The 25,082-nt window shown below is 34.0% G+C and overlaps 1 protein-coding gene across 1 annotated transcript in view; it reads right to left on the bottom strand.

Moving 5' to 3' along the window:
• PCDH17 (protocadherin 17) overlaps nt 1-25,082 on the bottom strand; it is a 101,729-nt gene that overhangs the window by 42,274 nt on the left and 34,373 nt on the right. Inside the window, 2 exon segments of the mRNA XM_007463239.1 lie at nt 24,038-24,210; nt 24,344-24,402. Of these exon segments, the coding sequence (XP_007463301.1) occupies nt 24,038-24,210; nt 24,344-24,402 (232 nt within the window).

Here is a 25,082-nt window from a genome sequence, read left to right as displayed (position 1 = left end):
GCAGGAATATGGTTAAGATGCTGGTCTAAAAATTAAAATAATTATTTTTTTCATACATGATTCCTGAAACCTAGTTAAATATGAAATATGAAAAGCTAGTTATATTTCCTTCAGAACATTTCCTTTATGGATATCATGGAAAATGGGCAGGTTTTGCATGTGAAAAAATTGAGAAATCTATAGCTTATTAATTTTATTTTAAATCCTATAAAGTTTTATTTTTTATCAAGAACTTTAAGAAACATTTATATTCTCTGAAACAATAATTTGCTCCTAGGATCACTTCTTAGGAAAATAATGTGATATTATTGTAAAAGATATCTTCAACAGTATGTTGCCCATGAGATCACTGGAATAGCCCATTATTTATCAAAATATTTATAAAATATGTGTGTATGTGTATTACATACAATTTCCCCAAAATAGAATTATGCTTCAATAAAGAACTGTTCAACCAGAGTTTTGAATTTTGAGTTTAAATGCTGAGATGAATCAGACTACTTCTTTTGAAGAAATTAAGTGATCAGGGATTTGCTCAATATATATTGCTAGGTGTTAAGGGATATAGGTATAGATACAGATATAGACAGAAATAGAGATAGACAGATACATTTAAAGACACCTAACGAGAAACTATGCAAATATGTTTACAAAGTTTAGCTCCAGGCAAGTTTGATTATAATCTATAACTCCCACAAAAGTTTTGTATTTTACTATAAGAGAACCCTATTTCAATGATTCTTTCAATAAACAGATCATAAGCATCATCAGTAAGATAAATAAGCAGGAATTGTGTCCTCTCCATTATGGTCCTAATACTGTCCATCTACCATCTTCTCTCCTTATCAGACACCTCCTTTGCCTCAAACTCACCTCCTCTGCCCTAGCCGTGTTGGAATTTGTGCTTTTTATTCAATACACCAGACTAGCAGACACTGCACTAGTCATTCTCTCTGCTTGGAACTCTTCTCCAGAGAGCTACCCGGCTGTACTTCCTCATTTCCTTCATGGCTCTACTGCCCCATTTGATTTTCGTTTGGTGGCTAGAAAGCCATATTCTCCATGAGGACTCCTGTCTACTCTTTCTACAATGTATCTGGCTTATTATAAATACTCAGTAAAAATGTGTTATATAAATGAACCTTATTGCTCAGAAATATTTATTAATATGTCATCATCCTTATCATTTAGCAACAACAGGGTTGCTGAGAATTTGGGACAGTACAAATAAATTCTCTCTCTAATGAATTCTTATTGCTATTACCTATGTAAAATTAATCGTATTTCTATACTGAGAAAATAATCATCAGAATTCAAGTAGAGGCTGCAAAATCAGTCTTACAGCGGCAAAACTTTTCAGTTTCCTTATGTCTGTGTGTAATAGAACATTATAGGGTGATAAGGTATATTAGAGATAATCTGGTTTGGTCCTTCCATTTATAGATAAGGCATTTAAGAACCAGCAAGTTAAGGTTAGAGTCAAAGACACAGATATGCAACTGGTATACTACTGAACCAAGACTAGAACTGAGTATACTGATTCCTGACCTAACATCCATTATGAAGTTGTAGAAAGTTTCAAGTCTCCTGTGTATTTGATGATATATTAAAGCAACTTTATATATACAGCATTTCTGCAAATATTTAGGCAACTGTAACTGATAATTAAATTAGTATTTGCAAAAAAAAAAACAAATTTTGAATTAAAGAGAATGATCAGCCTCAGATATAATAGTCACTAACCTTGTTTTTCCCTGACCAAAAAATAGATAAATAAAAATTGTGTTATTATGTATTGACTAGTACAAAAATGGAAAGTTTATTATACTTGCTGTATACAAACACTTTTTCCAAAGAACTTTTAAATGCACTAACTACTTAACATATATAAAATAGATAACTAATAAGAACCTGCTGTATTAAAAAAATAAAATAGAATTAAAAAAAAGAATAGTTAACTAATATAAAATTCTGAACTAGGTAAGTGAAAAAGCAGTATCAGCCATATTCAATATGAACCATATTGAAGCCTGAGGCAAAAGGAAAGGAAAACTTGTGCACCTCAATATACAAGATTTTGTGTATTTTTTAAATGGTGAATTTTTCCAGAACATTAAAGTAGTTGAAAAAATAATGAAAAATTGAAAAGTTGGTGTATTAAAATTCACAGTATTATTTTTAATTTAAACGTTTTATTTATACCCAAACCTAATTTATTATAATTTTACGTCAGCTTAAGCTAATTCAAAATTATTCAAAATTATCCCTTGGACAGGAGAAATGGTCAAATATGGTAATTATCTCAATAAAAATTGAAATAAGCAAAAAGGTATATTTTGAAAATACTACTGATGAGTTTGTGTCTATTAAAAAGAGCACAATTTTTCCTTTAGCCTCAGGCTCTAAGACGCCTCAGCATGGCATTGACCTCTAAATTTTGATATTTTGTTCATCATGGTTTGTGCATTGAATTTTGATTTTTTGAAAAGTATTCCATTCGAATATAGTTTACTTGGATTCCTGAGAATTTTGATGCCCTCTTGAATTCTAGGCCTCAGGCAACTGACTCACTGACCTCACCCTGGTCCCTGCCCTGTGAAAATGTAGAAGAGAACTCTAATCCCCATATGATCCTGCAATCCCACTCCTGGGCATATATCCAGACAAAACTATGATTCAAAAAGATACATGCAACCCTATGTTCATAGCAGTATTATTTACAACAGCCAAGACATGGATGCAACCTAAATGCCCATTGACAGATAAATGGATAAAGATGACATGGTACATATATACAATGGAATACTACTCAGCCATAAAAAGAATAGTTAACTAATATAAAATTCTGAACTAGGTAAGTGAAAAAGCAGTATCAGCCATATTCAATATGAACCATATTGAAGCCTGAGGCAAAAGGAAAGGAAAACTTGTGCACCTCAATATACAAGATTTTGTGTATTTTTTAAATGGTGAATTTTTCCAGAACATTAAAGTAGTTGAAAAAATAATGAAAAATTGAAAAGTTGGTGTATTAAAATTCACAGTATTATTTTTAATTTAAACGTTTTATTTATACCCAAACCTAATTTATTATAATTTTACGTCAGCTTAAGCTAATTCAAAATTATTCAAAATTATCCCTTGGACAGGAGAAATGGTCAAATATGGTAATTATCTCAATAAAAATTGAAATAAGCAAAAAGGTATATTTTGAAAATACTACTGATGAGTTTGTGTCTATTAAAAAGAGCACAATTTTTCCTTTAGCCTCAGGCTCTAAGACGCCTCAGCATGGCATTGACCTCTAAATTTTGATATTTTGTTCATCATGGTTTGTGCATTGAATTTTGATTTTTTGAAAAGTATTCCATTCGAATATAGTTTACTTGGATTCCTGAGAATTTTGATGCCCTCTTGAATTCTAGGCCTCAGGCAACTGACTCACTGACCTCACCCTGGTCCCTGCCCTGTGAAAATGTAGAAGAGAACTCTAATCCCCATATGATCCTGCAATCCCACTCCTGGGCATATATCCAGACAAAACTATGATTCAAAAAGATACATGCAACCCTATGTTCATAGCAGTATTATTTACAACAGCCAAGACATGGATGCAACCTAAATGCCCATTGACAGATAAATGGATAAAGATGACATGGTACATATATACAATGGAATACTACTCAGCCATAAAAAAGAATGAAATAATGCCATTTGCAGCAACATGGATGGAACTAGAGATTATCATACTAAGTGAAATAAGTCAGACAGAGAAAGGCAAACACCATATGATATTACTTATATGTGGAATCTAAAATATGACACAAATGAAGTTATTTGTGAAACAGAAACAGACTCACAGACATAGAGAAAAGACTTGGTTGCCAAGAAGGAGGGGGAGTGGGGAAGGGGTGGATTGGAAGTTTGGGAATAGCAGATTCAAACTAATATATATAGAATGTATAAACAACAGGTCCTACTGTATAGCACAGGGAACTATACTCAATATCCTATAATAAACCATAATGGAAAAGAATATGAAATATATATATATAACTGAATCACTTTGCTGTACAGCAGAAATTAAACACAACATTGTAAATGAACTATACTTCAATAAAAAATAAATTTAAAGAAAAGAGAAAAATAAATAAATAAATGTACTATTTACCTAATTGTGCAAAAAGAAAGCCCATGACCTCTAAAGATTTCAGAGAAAATGGAAAGGGGGTCAGGGAGTGAATGGACTAAGCTTTTTTAGCAGAGGAAAATTTTCCAAAGCTGTCTGTACCCCACTGCACTATAAGTGATCTAAATGAACAATCTCTCTCTACACAGCTTATCCTGACCAAATACTCTCACGGGATTCTAACCATCCTGATTATATTTAACCTGATTAGGGAAAATAATGTATCATGCTCCAGGATTCCCTCCCTGAGGGAGTACCCTCCACAAATTCAGCCTTAGACCTACTAATGGTGTTATATAAGGGAACAGTGCACCACAAGAGAGTCTGTAACCCATCCTCTTGTGTGGACAAAAATCCCATTATTCTTTTCAGGTATTCATGGTCAAAGTAGCAGTCAAATGTATACATCTTTTATCCATTTTAATCATAAAATTATGTCACACTTTACTGAATCCAAATTAAAAGCACAATACACATCAACAATGAATGTGAGTCCCCTCCCCCACCCAGAGAACTACTGCATAGCTATTCTTTCTATGAAACAATTTTAGAATTTTTGTTAATGAAGAGTTGATTTCTTTCAATAAGAATGACCCTAAAGAGTCAGTCAAGTCTATAAAATGCAAATTTAAATCCAATTGAGATTGTGTTTAATCAAACAGTTATTTCTAATTTGAAGACTTCAAAAGGCCTACAGAAACATTCTAGGAACCTTCATTGACATCAAGGGGACTGTTCCACACAATGGGAACATGTTTCAGTGCTCTCTCTCAAGTCAGTACTGGTGTGTTGTGGGTCACTTTCAAATTTGATAATTCCAACCATTTACCCTTCTTTAAAAGTTTCAGAAGTAATTTATTTTCCACTTATGCAATACAGAACATAAAATTACCTTTAATATTCAAGGGTAGAAATGTAAAGGAGAATAAAATAAAAGTTAACCAGCGAAAACTTCATTTTGTCAAATGAATTTGGAATTTGAGCAACGTGCCATGCTTAGACTTGTATTATAACCATTAATTAATATTCTGAATACATATTAGAGATTACTGATTAAGAGATATCTGGCAGCTGGAAATTTTCCTATTTTACTCCTAATTCTTAGTTTATCCATTAAGAGGTTACGGTTCACTATGAGCTTCTGAGAAAATGTTAACATTTAAAATAAAAGCACAATCATTATCATGACAAAAGGAGGTTGCGAGGGCTTTCCTGGTGGCTCAGTGGTTGAGAGTCTGCCTGCCGATGCAGGGGACACTGGTTCGTGCCCCGGTCCGGGAAGATCCCACATATCGCGGAGCGGCTGGGCCCGTGAGCCATGGCCACTGAGCCTGCGCATCCGGAGCCTGTGCTCCGCAACGGGAGAGGCCACAACAGTGAGAGGCCCGCGTACCGCAAAACAAACAAACAAACAAATTAAACAAGAGGTTGTGAAACAGACCACAGTGACATTCTGGGCTCAAAAACTCCAGACACTCCTTGTTAATTGCTCAAAATAGTTCAGATTATTTAACCATAAGACATTCCTGGAGGAAATGATTAAACTTCCTTTTAACCTTGGGAACTCAAATATATCTTCTTTTACTCTATCTAATACAACACCAGCAACTGTAGTTTCTAAGTCTAAACTACATATTACTTTCTTATTCTATATTCAGTTTATTATGTTATACATCTCTCCTCTAAATCACCCAGACTTTGTTTCTCTGCTAGGTTTCATATCCAATAAACTGCCAAATACTGTTAATTACTTATTTGTACTATGTCAAGTCTTTATCTTTCCATTCACACTGACCACCACATGAATTCTGCCTTTATCACTTTATAGGGAAATTACTGAATCAGATTGGTCTCCTGGAAGCTACCGCTCCCTTCCTACAATTTGTGCAGGCGTAGAAAAAGGTGTCCCTAAATAGCTACATTATGTTAGGCTCCTGCCCACATATTTGGCTTCCTACTGATCATTAAAACTGCTCAAATACTTGAGTTAACATCTAAAGTTCTGCACAATTTGGTATCCTCAATTTTTTTCTTGCAAAGTTATTAATTTTTAAAATAAACTTTAAAATTTTAGATCAGTTTTAGATTTACAGAAAAATTGAGAAGATACTACAGAGAGTTCCCTATATCTCACACCCAGCTGGCCTATTTTTAACATCTTGCATTCATATAGTATATTTGTCACAATTAATGAACCAATATTGATACAACAAAGCCCATACTTTATTCGCATTTCCTTAGTTTTTAGCTCATGTCATTTTTCTGTTCAAGGATTCCATGCAGGATATCATTCCTCAATATTTTTATCTGGATGAAGGGAAAATTCCATCCTATAACTTCCACAGCTGTAGATAGGTACATTTTTATCTCACCTAATTTTTAAAGTTTACTTTCACATATTCATTGATTTTCATATGGTAGATCTAAGGTGTGTTTTCAGACTAACGAAACAGTTTTGTTTGTATGCTTCATTAACAAAAAGTCAAATTAGATGTTCCAAGAGCTTTGAATAACACAAACATTTACTGAGGTAAACAAAAAAAAGATCAGGACTTAGGTCTGTTTTGTGAATAATTTCTTTCCCTAGTGCAATGTACAATGTCTGGCACAAATAAATATTGAATCCTTTCATATAAACTATATTTAAGAGGGTAGAAAACATATATGCCACTTTGAATCATCAGTAATGCTTTATATATCAGTATAATTATTACTAGGTAGTATTTTCTACCTTGTCAAATATTTTTAATAGATATTGCACATTAAGAGCATAAACACAATTATAAAGGGGTACTTAACAGTTCTAAGGGAACAAACTACTTTTACTCTCCCTTAAATAAATTAGAAGCAAATTATAGATAACATACTAATTACTATCTATCATATCTATTTATCCTTGAAGATGTTAATAAGGATTTGTATGGCAACATACTATTGACTCATTTGAATTTCAGTATGTCTTTGAATCAAAATAGAAATCTGAATTCTTTTTAAAGTAATTCGTGAGGCATATAGGTTCTCCCCCAGACAGAGTTAATAGCTGTGCTGTATTATTAAAGAAAAATTGAGTAGTTTAACAATATTGAATTGATATCAGAGAAAAATTGGTTACATCTGAAGAAAATGATAGCAAATCACTCAAACATTGATGGTATTAACAAATGTACTGAGTGTTCAAATGAACTGATGATATGTAAGTAATAAATATACTGAAATGAATGTACATATTTATATTCATAACACAATTCCAAAAACAAATTAGGCAAAATAGGCAACCTCTATTCATAAAAACATTACCCATAACCTAAAAACAAATAACTTGGATTATGGCTTTTTAAAAAGCTGCTTCTTTTATTCTTTTCAACATTCAAAAGTTTTTAAATGATGGTTAATAAAATATTGTCATGTGAACACAGAAATAATTAGGTTGTTAATGGGTTTTGAATACTCTTGTGCTAATAAATCTATGTGAAAATGCATTATTAAATATTGTTGATACATTTTGTAATTTCAAGGGCAATTCTCTAGTAACCTGGTACAATTTCCAGGCACAATTACAATACATTGGAAAAGTTAATGATACTCTAGTGGATATAGGCTAAGTGTAATTTTAAAAAAATTTAAGCTTTTGTCATTCAAATTTTGAAAATATATATACAGATATATAAACTCATGTATGTTTTCATATAAATATGTGTAGGTATAAAACAGAAAATAAATTTAATAATCAAAATATAGAAAGTCAGAATTATGTCTCACAAAAACAAATCTAGTAGGAGATGTATTTCCTAACCTCTGGAGTTTTATGTAGCTTAGTTTTTTTTTTTAAATCTCAATATGTTATAGAAGAAAAGAGGGAGCAAAAACATAGCACTGGTGTTCTCAGTAAAATTCAAGGAAGAAATCTGGAAAGCTTTGGATTCTGGAGTGTTGGTTCTTTAATCTTTATTATTTTAAATATATGTTCTTCTTAAAGCATAAACTCAAGGGGATCTCACATCATGTCCTGAAGTAGTACACTTATCCTTCTTTTTAGTAACTATTCAATGTATGAGTACTTTCAGTTATTCCTTTACTTAGTATTGTCTATTATCACTTTTGGCAAAGCTTTCATTTTCATTATTATTTTTATCACACCTCTATTACTTTAGATGGACTTATATAAATTGACAATTTAAAAAATCAGTACATGTATGTGGCCAACAGTATCAGTATTTCACAAATGAACACTATTTGCTGGGATTCAAATCGAATTATTTTATTGCAAATGTAGCTCTGGGCCCAGTAATATGAAGGACACTTCTGAGCCCTGTGGAATCTTTACCTGCCTCATCTAAGGTTCTGTTGTTGAATTTACTCACAAGATAAGCTTTCATTTTACTGATTTGTCTCCTGTGTTTCAAAGTAGCAATTTGCTTTACTATCTTCCTTAACATGTCAGTTTATCTACTTGCTCTAATTTTTCTATATATAGTACTAAATTAATAATGGACACTCAAAAGCTAACCCAAATTTACCCATCTTTCCCTCAATATTACAGTATGTTTTGAGTGCCTGCAGTCACATATTTCAAATAGAGCAATCATATGTTTCAAATAGATTGTACTCACTTTTTTCATTTCTCTTTTCACCCATTCCTGTTGACCATGTACTTTGCATGCTGCTTTAGCCAGCCAATACTATTAAATAGCCCAACCATATTGTTAAGACATGGAAGTTTTTAACAATGAAAAATTTGATGACTCTCTCTTACTCCCTACCCAGATGTTAGGATCTTTATTCTCCAAATATTCTCATCCCAATGACTCCCTCTTATTTTCACTATCACTTAGACTGGTTACAACCTTTTTCCTTCTCATGTGGCCATTGCTACTGTGAAAAAATGAAAAGACCAATGAAATTAGAATCAGATCCCTAGGCTAAAATTTTGGCTCAGCCACATAAAAGTTCGATGACCTTAGACTGGTCATTTCCTCTATTCTAAATTGAAATGGCAATGCCTATCTTATAAAATTATTTAAAATTGTGCATGGTAAATGAGATGATTAATTTAAATGTGCATAATTCAATTACTGGAAGTCATTAACTGTTGGATTTGTTTCTAACTATAGAACTGACTTCTCTTAAGATTAATTCAATATCATGTTATTTATCAGATCAAGATCCTTTAACATTTATCCAATGACTTCGAGTTCTCTAAAATCTTCTTCTTAATCTGTAGTTTTGTTTTGTTTTGTTTCTTTGTTTGCTTGTTTTCTTGCGGTACGCGGGCCTCTCACTCTTGTGGCCTCTCCCGTTGCAGAGCACAGGCTCCGGACGCGCAGGCTCAGCGGCCATGGCTCACGGGCCCAGCTGCTCCGCGGCATGTGGGATCTTCCCGGACAGGGGAACGAATCCGTGTCCCCTGCATTGGCAGGCGGACTCTCAACCACTGCGCCACCAGGGAAGCCCTTAATCTGTAGTTTTAATCCTTGATAACCCTGTTTTTTAAACCAAACATTGGTAATACATTGGAGAATAAAAGTATCTCCATCGCACACGGAGCATGCAGATTCTTGAGGGAGACAAGTTAATGCAAAGAAAGCTTTCCACACTAGAAGCCTCTTTCTTGAGTAAGAAAAGAAGAAACTGCAAGAAGACTTCCATGGTTGGTGTATAGTAAGCTAGTAAGAGAGTGACAAAAGGGGAGGGTTTACTGGCCAAGGTTAAAAGTCTAATTTTTTTTTTCAAGTACTCTGTGGAAGCCATTAAAGAGTTTTAATTGGAATGAAATGTTTGAACTTACATCTCAAACAAGACAGCAAGGGAAGCAGGTGACCACCTACCCTGGGAAGGTATGGTGGTGCGAAAAAGAGGTAGCCTCTGATGGCGGAATACACTAGAGGTGAAACAAAGAAGTAGACCTGGCTCGTGGTAACAATAGGACTTAATGGCACATGCTGGGATGAGGAGGAGAAGGGAAATAAGAGGAGTTCCTTTGTTTCTGGCTGGAGTGACTAGGTAGATGGTGGTACCAATAACTTGAATTAGAAGGGCTGGTTGGGAGGGCTTGAGAAAGTAGGAAAAAAATGGGTTGGCAGTTTTGGGGCGGAAAAAAATGAGGTAAATGGAATTTATTCAAGTTTTTTTCTGCTCCATTTTAATTGAACAAAAACTTTGATCAAATACTTGGAGAACTGTGACATTTCTTAAGAATACATACGGGGTCTTCCCTGGTGGCGCAGTGGTTGAGAGTTCGTCTGCCGATGCAGGGGACGCGGGTTCGTGCCCCGGTCCAGGAAAATCCCACATGCCATGGAGCAGCTGGGCCCGTGAGCCATGGCCGCTGAGCCTGCGCATCCGGAGCCTGTGCTCCGCAACGGGAGAGGCCACAACAGTGAGAGGCCCGCGTACCGCAAAACAAACAAAAAAAAAGAATACATAAGGACTACAGTGAATTACAAAATGTAGATTATGAATAAAATGGGATTAAATCTGTGTATATAACATAACTATAAGTAGTCTGTCATAGGTTTAAAAGTAAACTACTGTTAGAGCTTAATACAGACAGCGTTTAAAAAACAAAATGTATTTTATTTACTACTCAAAAATAGCAAAAGTACCTTTTTATCAAACTTAATGGAAATGTATGGTGAGATAGACCATATATCTAGAACTATCTTGTTATATTCTGTGTTTAACAGTGATTACAGATTAATAAAATGACCGTCACATATGAAGGTGACTTTTATAAGTATATAGAAATTAAAGTATTTTCCAATTGGTATCAGCATGTTAGCATGGCAAGTTTTGTGCCTTCTGCCCAGTGCCTAGGTTAACTGCACAATATGTAGCAATGAAATAAAGGTTATTTGAGGTAAAGGCAAATCATCTATATACGGATCAAAAAACAATAGTCTCAGTATTAGATACTGCAGCAGAGGAAGTCACAAAGATAATAATAATAAAATAATGGCAATGAGATGACTATATATGGTACTGAAGAACTGTTCATAACTATTCACTTAGGCATAAATAATCACATTCAACTCTAATTTCAACCCTATTTTCAATTTAGAAATATTAGTATAACTTCCCTGTGAACTCTCCATTGCACATTGGTATTGAAGACTGTAAATAAGGAAATGGAACTAAAATGAAGAGAGCACAGTCATGGCATCAGGCAGACAACTGCTACACCGCTGAGGGCCTAGACTACGGGCAAGTTACATCAGTTCTTTATGCCCAGGTTTTTCACCTATTAAAGATAACAGCCATCTCCTCAGCTTGCCATGAGGACAAACTTGCTTAAAGGTGCTTGGTGCGGTGCTTGACATAAAGTAGCTGTTCATTTTTTTTTTCTTTTTAATTGCCTGTAACTATTAGCTGTTCTTTTGTTATCCGATTGAATAAGTCCACACAGTTTGTTATATATTTATAAAATTTTAAGGGTTTCATAGGATTCATATTTAAGGTAGGGTTTTCAGCTCTGCTGTAGACAAAAATGAAAGAGAAAAATCAACTTTGATCATACTTGACAAATACAAATAGATGGTACTTTGAACTGAGTAATCTTTCTTTTGAGTTACATTTATTGCTCAGAAAGATTTCAATAAAAAACTCTTGGGCTCAGCAATTAAATTACATTATAATATACAAAAATTAGGAAATATTAAACATGCCACTGTCCTTTTGAAATTTGATGAATGATCAGTCTTGGCCATTGGGCTCCTTTGATTTCCAGTGCTCCTATGGTATATTATTAATTGAATCTTCTAAAACAAAATTCTGATCAGTTAGCTGTACTCAAAATAAAGTTTTTAATGGCCTATATAATCAGATTCAAGCTTCTTAGTATGGAATTAAAGGTATTTCATAATCTGACCCTAGTCTATTTATTTGGTCCAATTTCTCTCCATTATAACTCTACACGTCATACTCCAATAAAAATATCCATACTTATTTGTCACTCCTGGATCATGCTATGACTTGTCATATCTCTAGCATGATCTTGGATCATGCTATTATCCCAGCTTCAAATACTCAATTCATCTGTGTCCTGTAAGTCCTACTCTACTTTCAAGACCCTATTAAAGGCACATCTAATTCATAAAGTAATTCTTTATTCATTTCTCTAGCAGAATTTTATTTTTTATTTATTACATATATTACAGTATTTAACAAATGGAACTATAGCTAGATGGATAGAGGAATGACAGTTTAAAAAACCAAACACCTTGAAGGAAGAGTCATATACATGGGTACTGAAATAATATGCATTGAATTAATTTATTCATATTTTAATGGTAATGAGAGTCACTCCTGAGCAAGAGTCACAATACACTCCATGAGTAAAAAAAAAAACAAAATTATCACATATATTTACTTAAGATTCAAACTATTTTCTATTGTTTTCCAACAGTGTGGAGTAATACCTACGTACATCATGAAGTCATTCTGCATGTATTAAATTTTTCTGAAGTTTTCTTGCCATCCTTCTTTTAAATATCTTTAAAAATGTTAGCCTGGAGGGGAAAAAGGTCAGATGTCTATATAAAGGACATTATGTAATAAACATAGTAATTAAAATTGGAAGGAAATGGCCTGGGACAAAAACAAAACAAAATTTCATCCCTCAGTATAAATATTCAAAACTTCAAAGAAAATAAAATCCATGGCAGATGAATCAATCTCCATGAAATATGTATTTTGTTTCAAAAATATAACCTGTATCAGAGGTGGGAGTGCATTTGTTACCTGTCTGCAAATCCCAAAAGTACTACTCAAAATGTTCTTATGACATGATTAAACATTTAAATGTTCCAGGATGAAACGTTTGAGTGATCTTCCCAAAGTAAATATTTATCCCATTAAAATGATTACAGGGGTGATAGAATATTTTTGTCTATATTTGATTTAAGACATTCCCCCACTGCAGATTTCTATTATGACTTAATAGGAAACTGGATTAAATCATTTCTCTTGTTGGTAGATAATTTTTTTTCATCATGTTACTACTGGGATCATCATCAGTATAACTGTCAAGAATTTAAGGAAGGAAAAGATCCAATATGCAAATAAAGTAAAAAATTTTAAATTTCTTTTCGTATTTTTTTTTGTGGTACACGGGCCTCGCACTGTTGTGGCCTCTCCCGTTACGGAGCACAGGCTCCGGACGCGCAGGCTCAGCGGCCATGGCTCACGGGCCCAGCTGCTCCGCGGCATGTGGGATCTTCCCGGACCGGGGCACGAACCTGTGTCCCCTGCATCAGCAGGCGGACTCTCAACTACTTGCGCCACCAGGGAAGCCCTCTTGTTCATTTTGAAATCCAAAAAAATTTCAGGTCTGGAAGTTATTTTGCTCTTCATTCGGTGGTAAAATTGACTTGAACTGACATAGGCTATCTATATTATTCATTTATTCAATTTAATGTGAATATTTAGACTTTTCACTACAAAATTGATCATGTGTTTCATTGTGAGTACTGGTACAGCTCCCAGTGGGGATGTTACATAATACATGGTATATGCAATACATCATCTTTCTAAAACTTGAAAATTTTTTAATTCTAGAAAACATCTATACTATAGGCCTACACATCAAAACATCAGCTTTAAAAGACTCCTTAGGAGCTATAAAATTGAGAAGTACAAGAGGAGTTAATTTAAATATGTTAATGTATTTGGTTTGATACATTATATGTTCCTATTTCTTATTTTTTTAACAAATATAAATATGAAATAATAGCCATATCTGTTTTTGACAGGTGTTCATCTTGCAATAGATTATCTTGGTAATTGTATGAGCTCCTCTGGCTTTTTGCAAATCTGAGTGTCATTTATATAATACGTGTTTTTTGTGAAATAATGAGGTTGATGAAATTTGCTTTCCATTTTATAGAGAAGATCAGAACCTACAACTATTTTCCCTTTGCCTACACATCACTGTTTATCTTTTCAAATTTATTTTTCCTTTCTTTCCTTTACAGAAAAAGTTTATCTTCACTTTAAAGCTAGCATCCCCATTATACTGGAATAACATCTATCTCATCCAGTCCTTCAATAATTCCTCTAGGTGGATCATTTACCTCAGTATACTGATACTCAGATACCTTGAATAATTAAAGCATTTTCCATCTGTAATACCACCTTCTTTATCTACTTTTTCCCTCTTTCTTTCTCTTATTCATAAACAGAGTTTTAACATAAGAGGAAATAATTTGCACTGCAATTCACCAATGAAAATCACATTGCTGAACTTTCCTGGTGGTGCAGTGGTTAAGAATCCACCTGCCAGTGAAGGGGACACGGGTTCGAGCCCTGGTCCGGGAAGATCCCACATGCCACAGAGTAACTAAGCCCATGTGCCACAACTACTGAGCCTGTGCTCTACAGCCCACGAGCCACAACTACTGAGCCTGCAAGCTACAACTACTGAAGCCCACATGCCTAGAGCCCGTGCTCCACAGCAAGAGAAGTCAATGCAATGAGAAGCCCGCTCACCGCAACAAAGAGTAGCCTCTGATCACAACTAGAGAAAGCCCGCGTACAGCAACGAAGACCCAATGCAATCAAAAATAAATAAATAGATTTATTTAAAAAAAAATATATGATTCCAAGTAAATGTTCCTTTTTTTGAAGTAGTGAGCTCTGGAAGTCATACATTTAATGCCAGTGATGCCAGATCACATATTTGGGACTTTCCTCAGAACTAGTTTGTGAACCATAAAACAGAAGCAAGCTCAGTATCATTTTGTTTTAAATAAAAACAGAGTTGTCCAGATTGACTTAATGAATTGATTTAATTTGGCTCTCAATTATGTTGTCTGGAAATGAAATCTAAAAACTCTTGGCTTCAGTCAAATACTTCATCTAGTTGGTCTCCAGATTTTGGATTGTCACACAACATACTGATTAGGTCTCATTCAGATTAAACAATTGTTGAACTTTTCTCCTTTCCAACTTCTTACTGTTGTGTTCTGAAGGATTCTGTCTTGGACTCTATTCGCTTTTCTCCCAATAATCCCTGTCATCAGTTTACTTTAAGTATGATCCCATATCAATGGCTTCTATGTTTATACCCCCCACCTCTCCTCCCATCACCAAACTGTAATTTTCAGTTGGCTCTTCTGTTACTCATCTAAACTCTTTTTACTTCCCAAGTGTTTTCCCCATGATGACCTCATCCTGTTTTTACCATTTAGTAAATTGAACTCAGTTATCCAAATCACAATCCTAATGTTTATCACAGCAAGTTTTATACTACCTTACTGCTTTCTGAAAGTTTTCTCAAAGATCTGGTTAACTGAAGTTTTTTGCTTGTGTTTGTTTTTTCCCCAGCATCCTTGAATGATAAATTTCTTTATTAAATCGATTCCTATATAGAAATAAGCATTGGTCATTTAGAGAAAATGCTGAAAGTTTCAAATATTTATGTGTTAATTTAATATATGTGGTATATATTACATAAAAGCTTATTTAAATGCATTAAATAATTCAAGTGCTATTACATTTACTTGGGCATCAAATGATTTTTTTCTAAGCAATTCATTAGAATCATAAATGTAGTGGTGTGTACCAAAAGAAGTTTTTAATCTTTCACTTTGTTCCATTCTTACTACCTCTTCACTACTCTAGGCCTCATTTTGCCTTGCCATGTATTACCTGCCCAGCTTCCTAATTGTATTCCCATCCCTCAAGACATTGTCATAAAAATCATCCCTTTAAAATGAAAGTTTGAACTGCCACCTCCTGAACCTCCAAGGGCTGCCTCTCAGTGGTCCCATCATTGGGCGTCTACTTACCTCCCCAGTCTCTACCTTCCATTCCCACTCTTACACAACACTAGTCACATGCCTCTAACAGCAGCTTGCCGTGCACTTCTTCCTTTCACCTATGTTTCTGAGAGTGCCCATCATCTTCCCTCTCCCAACTTCACTCTGCCAAGTAAGCCAAACATTTTTTGAAGAGTCAGCTCAGATGTGTTCTCCAGGAATGTTCTTTGAGCCTCCAAATCTGGGACGGGTTTCCATTCTCCTGACTCCATTAATACTCAGGACATATCTCTCTCTCACTGCACCAAACTCATGGTTTGTATGTCAAATTTACTTAATACAGTGTGAGTTTCTTGAGGACCCAGCCTGTGCTTTGGTGCATCTTTGTATCCCAGGCACAGTCATTTATTAGAAGAAAACTTAAGTGATTGAATAAACGAATGAATGACTGAAAATCTCTCTTGGCACCACCATTCCTCAGCACACTAAGAAAGTATCAAGTACCCACAGGTAGCAGAGGTATAGGTACTGTGTCCAGATTGAAGAAGTATTTACATCCTAGTGCTTAGTGACAAATAATCCAGTAGTGTCAGCGTCTAACTTCTGGAATGATACATTTAATTGACCTTGTGGAGCTTTTATTCAATATTTATTAAATATATGAATATGTGAAATTCTTATTCAATATATATGAAAGAATCAAGAATGAAGCTCTGAAGCTTGGCAGTTGACATCTTCAAGTTAATAAGGAAAAGAAGTGTGATGACAAATCTGAAGTACCTGTTCAGAGGCTTCGAGGTCTCTATTAATGTGTCACAGAAATTACACAGAAGGATGGAAAGGGCTCTAGACAGAAAATTATAAACCTGGAACTAGTGCTACCTCTGTCACTAACTTGAAGACCCCATGGAAATCACTTAATCTGTTTTCTTATCTACACAATAGGGGAATTATACTTCAAGGATTCTTACCCTAATGTTTTGTAATACAGCTTTCAAAAGAATAGAGAACCTGCAATATTAGACATGCTGTTAAAGTGAAATAACAGGAAATTGCTGGGAGAAGTTTTAGACCTAATAACATTATTTTCTTACAGTTCTTAATTAACAGATGAGCTGATAACTATTTTATATTTTTGAGAATTTATGGACACATTCCTGTTTTCATAAAAAGTGTATGTAATATTAGTATAGAATTTTATTTATAAAAATGAAAAGAAATTGTCATTATTTATATTATAAAAAACACAAAAAGTAAAATCCTCTGGTTTTTTGGGAATATTTGAGAGAGTGTGTAATTCTAAGGCTGGGGAGGGTTATCCTGCCCCAAGTATAAGGCAAAATGAGTGTCAAAAGTTTGGGAAATACTGTTCCAACATTTCCTAATTGGAATGTTTCAAGAAAAGTCATTGCTGTGCTTACTAAAAGCAAGAGAATCTCAAAATCACAGTGAGTCTATAGTAAATCATGCAACACTTGTTAGAGAGGCTTTACGATGAGCAACAAATGTGAGGGTGATAAAATCTCTCTATTTTCATGATACCAGATGCTGGATTCTGGAAGCAGATGTTTGCACATGAGAAAAGAGATGTCACTGAAACTTTTAAAGTTAGGTGAACTGTGGGACGGTTGCAAAGCCTGGTAAGCAAAAACAAAGTGAAACTGCTCACAGTTTGAGAAATATTTTGTCTAGTAAAATGTAAGGCCAGATGAATTGGGAATGCCCTAAAAGATAGCACAGGGAGGTGATAAAATTGATATTACCCTGCTCTTGGATAAGATGCAGCCTAATATAAACTTACAGGACTTGAAAATAATATGAATGCTTGGCAAATACTACGATTTCTTAAATACCATGTATGCAAATCATAAAGCAGCAGTGCTTCTAAAAATTTGTAAATGATTCCTCTCTGGCATTAAATATTCAAAGTTCCTTCCCACCCCCAATATATGGCAGTAATTTCCCATTTCCTTCCTAAGACAAATTTCCTATTAATAAGTTTATAGCAAAATTTCTTTTAAAAATGATTTTCATAGATCGCCAGATGGCTGCTGAGAGGATGGACACAGTCACCTCCTTCATGTTCTTGCTTGCGCAGAAGTGGATTTGCTGTTGCCTGTTATGGGTAGGCCTGGGAAAAGACACTGCTTGATTGGAAGATTCAGACTTCAGTAACCATAATGCAGAAGAGAAAACAGAACAGAAGCTTGAGAATATAAAAGTACTATGTTAGTACTTTTCTATTCAGGGTCAGTTCTAAGGGAAATTGCAAGGTAGGTCAAGTTTGTGTTCAGCATCCCAGCCCTCTGTCTCAATAACCTCCTCCCAAATCCTGAATGTATGGCTCCACCCTCACTTCAGTGGACAAGGACCTCAACTTCCATTCTCCCATTTCCCTACTATTGCTTTCGTAAATATCTCCTTCATGTAAAGTATAGGCTGTACAAACATTAAACTGTTTCCTTTCCAGACATAATTAGAAATATGGTGAAATTGCAGTCATTATGCAGTGAATTAGGGAGGAAAATTAGTAGAAGTGGGGCTCAGAGCCTTGCCAAACTCTGAAATCCTATAACAAATACTAAAGTCGTTCCAACTAGCCTAATCCTGTTTTGAATATGGAGCCCACAAGCAAAATTCAAACACTGACTTAAAGAGAAAAAGGAACGACAGCAAAAAACAATTCTTTAGCTTTAGTTTTTGTAGTTTTCTAGAATGTCCTCTGGGAAGTGGGAAGGCAACCCTTAAGAACACAATTTAGTTTTAAAACTGAATTCACTGGAGCAAACCTAGTTTATTTGTTATTTCCATTATTCTCAACTTTCTACTGATTATGTTTTATTAGATTTTAATCAGGGATTCCATTGTGAAATGTCTCGAACCCAGAATGTAATTTAAGAAGTCAGATTTTTCTAGCAGTAGAGAGAACGGGGGAGGCACAGAATTGAAGAGAATAAAACAAATTATAAGGTAATTAAATAAGATGAGAAATGAAAAAGAATTTGATTGGAGCAACTCCTGAGGCTCAGAAATGTCCTGGAATCCAGTCACCAGGGAAGGGACCAACATCTGGCCCCCACGGGGCATCACATCCTGTGTTGATGATGCTTCCACTGCAATCTCTAGCACAGGTCGTGAGTACTCACAATGTACAATGCTACTCCACTAGCTTCAGAGTTCAATTCAAAGACTTGGTTTCAGTTAATTATAAAGATATCAGAAGACTGATTATCCTTGGAAAATTGAGAACAGTCACAAAGCTATCAATAACAAGCTCAGAAAAATTGCCAGTCAGCATTTATAAAGACTGCACATTTATTATTTGGGAATCAACAGAGACTACTGAATTTTGGGGAAAGCTTATTAAGTCTTTTAAAAGAAAAACAAAACACTTATTGCTAACAATCAAAATACTCTACAAGTCTCCTGATGGATAGAAATAAAGAAGTCAAAGTATAAATAGTATTCTGAGGTATAAAGAGTAAGTTACCCGCAAACATTTTTGAAAGAGTTTTGTTCTTTATAAAACTGTATGTGACTCTTCTTTACAGAAGTAACATTATGTATTTTTATTAGTTCTTGATATAAATTTGTTTTTGTCATTCCAAAATATAAAATCAGAATAATAAGATGAAATGTATTTTGGTCAATTTTCTGTGTCATTTTCTGATAAATAATGACTTATTAAATAGAAATATTTATATATGCCTTTCTAAGGAATTTGCTACTATGGCACCATACACATTCCAAAACATATGGATTGTTTTACTTATTATCTCCCTCTCTCCCACTCTCTCTCTCTCTCTCTCTCTCTCTACCTACTAACATACTACCTACCTTTAATATTTGATGGGGAATATATGGGGAAAATTCTAACTGACAAACAGAGAGGCAGAGCACAAAACTGAACTCAAATAGAAAAAAAAAAGTACATTCTTTGAGATTTTTTTAAATCACACTAAGAGAAGCTAAAATAACCTCTTTCTATTATAGGTTTTATTAACATAAAATCCTTAAAGCTATCTTCAGCTGTAGTGCAGTACATCACACCTTCATTTAACTACTGAATCCTTTCAAATATTTTTTTTCTAAAATAATGGGCAACACATACGAATGCTGTATATTTGGGATGCTTAAACTGATGATAGCAAAAATACACAAACATCAGGAACAGAACAAATGGAAAAAATCTAACAGCACAAAAGAGAAGAAAAACAGTGAAAACTGAACTAATAAAATAAAATATCAAATGGACTAAGTTGTTTGCAAAGGAAAATCATTATTAGCATAGAAAGTTCCATTGAAAATATGAAGACTATTTTTAAAATTTATTTTAATTTCTAACTTAAAGAAGTATTTTAATTTAAAATAGAACATTATTTTTCTTAATAGAGATAATTTAAACAGGGAAAGAAGCCAATTAAACTAATATAAAAATATAAAATATAATTATGCTACTGATTTTTTAATTGAAAACTATTAAGGCACTACTATAAATTTTTAGGACAAGCAAAAGACTGATAAACAGGTTTCTTTTTGTTTAGCTTTTGTTTTAAAGGAAATTTATTTATGTTTTTTTAGGATATTTTTAAAGACATTAAAAATTAGGGTTAACGTATGAAACTTGGACATGAGATAATTGTTTGAATATGGCTGTCATCTTCTTTCATCTGTAAAGAAAATTATTCTTTGTAGGTGTGCATTAAATTAATTTGGCATTGGCTCTCATGATGCTTTTCAAATAAATAGAGAACATTGACCAAGACAATGGCTGATTGCTTCTTCAAACATTTTAATTTTTTTTTTCTGAGTAAACAATTCATTATGTGAATAGTATAAAGCGTTGATTAAGAGGGCAGACCCTGAAGGTATGCTATTTTATTTCTAATGCTGACTTCACTACTTATAGCACAGAACATTGAGAAAATTTCTTAACAACTATTAAATGTGAGAGTAACAGTAGTCACCTATCTATAAGTGCAATGAAAACTAAATAGGATATTATGTTTTAACCACTGAATAATTCAATGAATATAACCTATTTTGATGTTTTCCCTCAAGGTTTGCATACATGAACTTAAGTTTTAACTTACCCTTCAATGTTTATTTGATGTCTAGTCATAGCAATGAGTCAGAAAGTATATTTGAGCTAATTCTCCCATTTGGGGATAAAGTTGTACAGAAAAGACACAAATTTCAGGCATATCTAGACCTAAGATAAAATTCCAACCTGCTTGGCAGGTTAATAAATTTCCCATAAGCTCAGTTTTCTTACATGTAAGATAAAAATGATAACTATCTTAGACTTTGCAGGTTAAATATGCTAATGTTGAAATGAACTTGGCACAGTTTATGGTAAGTAGGAAAAACTCAATAAATACTAGTCTCCTCGGGGCTTCCCTGGTGGCGCAGTGGTTGAGAATCTGCCTGCCAATGCAGACGACGCGGGTTCGAGCCCTGGTCTGGGAGGATCCCACATGCCATGGAGCGGCTGGGCCCGTGAGCCACAATTACTGAGCCTGCGCGTCTGGAGCCTGTGCTCCGCAACGGCGGAGGCCGCGATAGTGAGAGGCCTGCGCACCGCAGTGAAGAGTGACCCCCACTTGCCACAACTGGAGAAGGCCCATGCACAGAAATGAAGACCCAGCACAGCCATAAATAAATAAATAAATAAAATACTAGTCTCCTCCTCTGAATCTAGATAGGTAGATAGATAGATGTATGCATAATATACATAGGAGAGAGAGAGAGAGAGAGAGAGAGAGGGAGGGAGGGGGACAAAAAGATTACCTAGATGATGGAGAGAGAAAGACAAATTGGAGGTAGACAGAGAGATAGATAGGGAGATAGATGGCAGATAAAGGTAGATGAGAGAGGAGATATGAGAGAGAGAGAGCCAAACGGAGAAAGGTCTCCCATCTCAACTAGTTACATACAGTTTCTTGAAGGCAGGCTTCAAGTCAAATTTATTTTTGATGTTCCCAAAGAATGTAACTTTCCTTACATATTGAAAGCAGTTAATAGATATTTATTAAATAAATGAATTAATGAATCAAATCTGTCAATCAATCAATGAAATACTCCTTCAAAATCATGTTTTAAAGTAGAAGTCAGTCTCTCTCCTATAAATTCAGAGATTACCTTCTAAGTATGGCTTTCAGATTCATAACTTTCTCGTGTTTGTTAATAAGGATATGTGGAAACTACTTGTTTTACAGGAGATATATCTATTGGCATTCTCACTCATAGACTAGCAATTATTTTATGTGTAATATTAATTAAAATATGTGTCAACCACATTTTCTTTTAAGAACAATAGCCACCTTTCTATGATATTACTTTTTGATATCAAAATAGGAAAAAACAGCTTTTCAGTTCAGTATAAACTACATTTTCAGACATATATTTCACTTTTCTATAGGGGTCTTTTTTTCATTCCTATCAAATACATTGCTCAGTCTGTGGATGGAAAGGAATTAAAAAGTTAATAGTGAGCAGCAGGTTTTTTAATTAACAAAGTTTCTCATGAAGATAGGACAAAATGCAAACTCTTTACTTACTCTATGCAGCTTTACAAATAGTGGCCAGTGCATTACCTGTAAATCACTTTATCACACGCATAGATTAGTCTGTTAGGCTATGCATTCACATAACAAGATCCAACAACCCATTACTTAAAATGTGCCTAAAATATTCATATATTATAATATTGCATAGTTAAACCCATCAAGACCACTTAACTCACTTCAAGTAAACATTCAACTGTGCAGGAACTGTGAATATTAGATAAGTATTCAAATAGCTTTTGTTTAAAATAATTTTTAAAACAATATTGTATTGTTACGCAAAAAGTTGTTAAGACATATCTGGCACTTATTACTTAGAAAAGAAGGCTTTTGCAAGGTTATCCTTAAAATAAAGCCAGCGTAATTATATTTAGTGCAGAAACTTTTATATATATGTATATATATATGAATTTATTTCTGTATTGAATGTATGTGTGTGAGTGTTTGAACTCAAATTCAACATAAATAGAGAAATTAAAAAGCATTCTATCTGCTGATGTATATGTGATAGGACTGACTGCACTAGAGGCAAAAATTTACTCTCTATGAATCACCAATCATTAAATGATTTAGAAGAATAAATAAATATGTCCATATAGATTAAATGTAGTCTCTCATAAAAACTTAAATAAATATTAAACATATTTAAATACTATTAATATTTTGAAAACTAATATTAACTAATTTAATATGCATTTGTAATTCTGAAATTCGATTTATAGAACAGTTCTTTTCATTTCTTATAATTGGACATTAAAAAAGCTTATTCACAACATCTAAGTCTCACACTTAAGATTAGCGTAATTCTCTTTGGGTGAATCATTAGTAAATATTCTATTGTGTTTGAAACAATAAAAATATCAAAATTAATTTAAAAAGGCATATCAAACTAATAAATTGAAGGTAGACTTTTAGAAAAAAAATATGTATTTATGAAGAAGTATTTCTTTTTTAACTCTATCAGGGTAAACAAGTTCATGTTTATTTGCTATCCAGAAAGACTTAGACATAAATCAAAAGGAGCCAGAACTCTGGCTTAGCTGTTATTTGACTCTTGAAAAACTATCTTGAAGCTAAAATCCACACTAAAAATACACCAAAACTGGTAAGAGCTATACAATTCCAATCGACTTTTCATTTCACCTAAAAGCGTTGAATTTATTCATCTTAGTCTGTATATTAGTATATTAAAATGTGCATATCTAGCTAACATATGCTATATTTTCCTTTAATAACATGCAAAATAGCAAAGGCTGGAAAATGTTCATAAAGATAAGTACAATCTAGTGACTTTGGGCAAGTTCTTATCTTAAGAAGATTACAGACCAAAATCCGTGGCCTTCCTTTTTCTGTGGTTACTGAGGTATTGAATAATTGCTTTCTGTCTGGGGCAACCTCAGAATTTGCTGTTCCTTTTGCTATATCGTCAATGGTCCATTCCAAGGAGTTAAACTACAACTCTAGTACTATGAGGTTTATAATGATTGCTTAAGCTTTACACTTTGTAAGCATTGGAAGACTTCACTCACCTTGTTCAAGTGGTTGGCTTTTAGTTGAAGTAGTTTTCATCTTGAGTGCCTCCCTAACAGACATGTCACAGCAGGAGCCTTTGTTAGTGTCTTGGTCACTGTCAGCCTGATCACTGTCCCCGTGCCCACTGTCTCTCAGGCTGGCTCTTTCTGGGTCCTTAAACGTGGAGCTACTGAAATACATATAAAGAAAAAGAAAAGAAAGTGTTGTCTCTACGAGTTTGAATCTGAAGTGTAATCTCTAGCAAAGCAATTTTGACATGAATGCAAATGGGGAAGCTGAGAAAGTTATTTAATAGGCCTTACCTTTGAACAAACTGCTGCCTGCTGCCCATGTAATTGGGCTCTGCGGGAAAATTGTCTGTCTGCGAAAGAGAAGGAAAAAAATACGTATAGTTGTACACTGGACAAATCTCCTGCAGAGCAACAAGACTTCCTAGTGGAAAAATGATTAATAATTCAAAAATTTCCTTAATCTTCAAATTTGTACATTTTAATTAAATTGGAAATTGCTGACATGTAATTATGTACTCAAAACAATTAAATGATTCCGGTCCACAAATTACCTGTTAAAGTAAACAATGAGCCTGTCATAACTGGCATTCTCTGTTAGTACCAGGATGGATAACACTGTCTGTGTTGTTTCATTACTTAGATATTAAGATTGAATATTTGTGGGAGGAGTGGAAAATGACCTAATTTCTCCATATTAAAAGCGTGAATTATTTAATAATACTCATTTTTAAGCATAATTACATCATCTGCTGGGATTCTTTGCCCTTCTTGATAACATCATTTAAAGTCACCCACTCCTCAATTAAGGGATATAAAACCTTTCCTTCAAATTTTACCAGTAACAAATACAGGCATGGCACCTATGGTCGGACTCATCTCTATAGTGCATCCGTATCTGCATCCCTACTATGGAAATTGTACTCAATACAAGGGAAAGGGCTGTTACTTCCTGGTTATTAAAAACAAAGTAAAATAATAATAAGAATTGAAATGTTACTTCAAGCAGTGGGAGTAAAGACACTGAGAAACG

This window comes from Lipotes vexillifer, unplaced genomic scaffold (genome assembly GCF_000442215.2).
Source record: "Lipotes vexillifer unplaced genomic scaffold, Lipotes_vexillifer_v1.1 scaffold642, whole genome shotgun sequence".
Taxonomy (NCBI): domain Eukaryota; kingdom Metazoa; phylum Chordata; class Mammalia; order Artiodactyla; family Lipotidae; genus Lipotes; species Lipotes vexillifer.
This window is presented reverse-complemented; position numbering and strand designations above follow the sequence as displayed.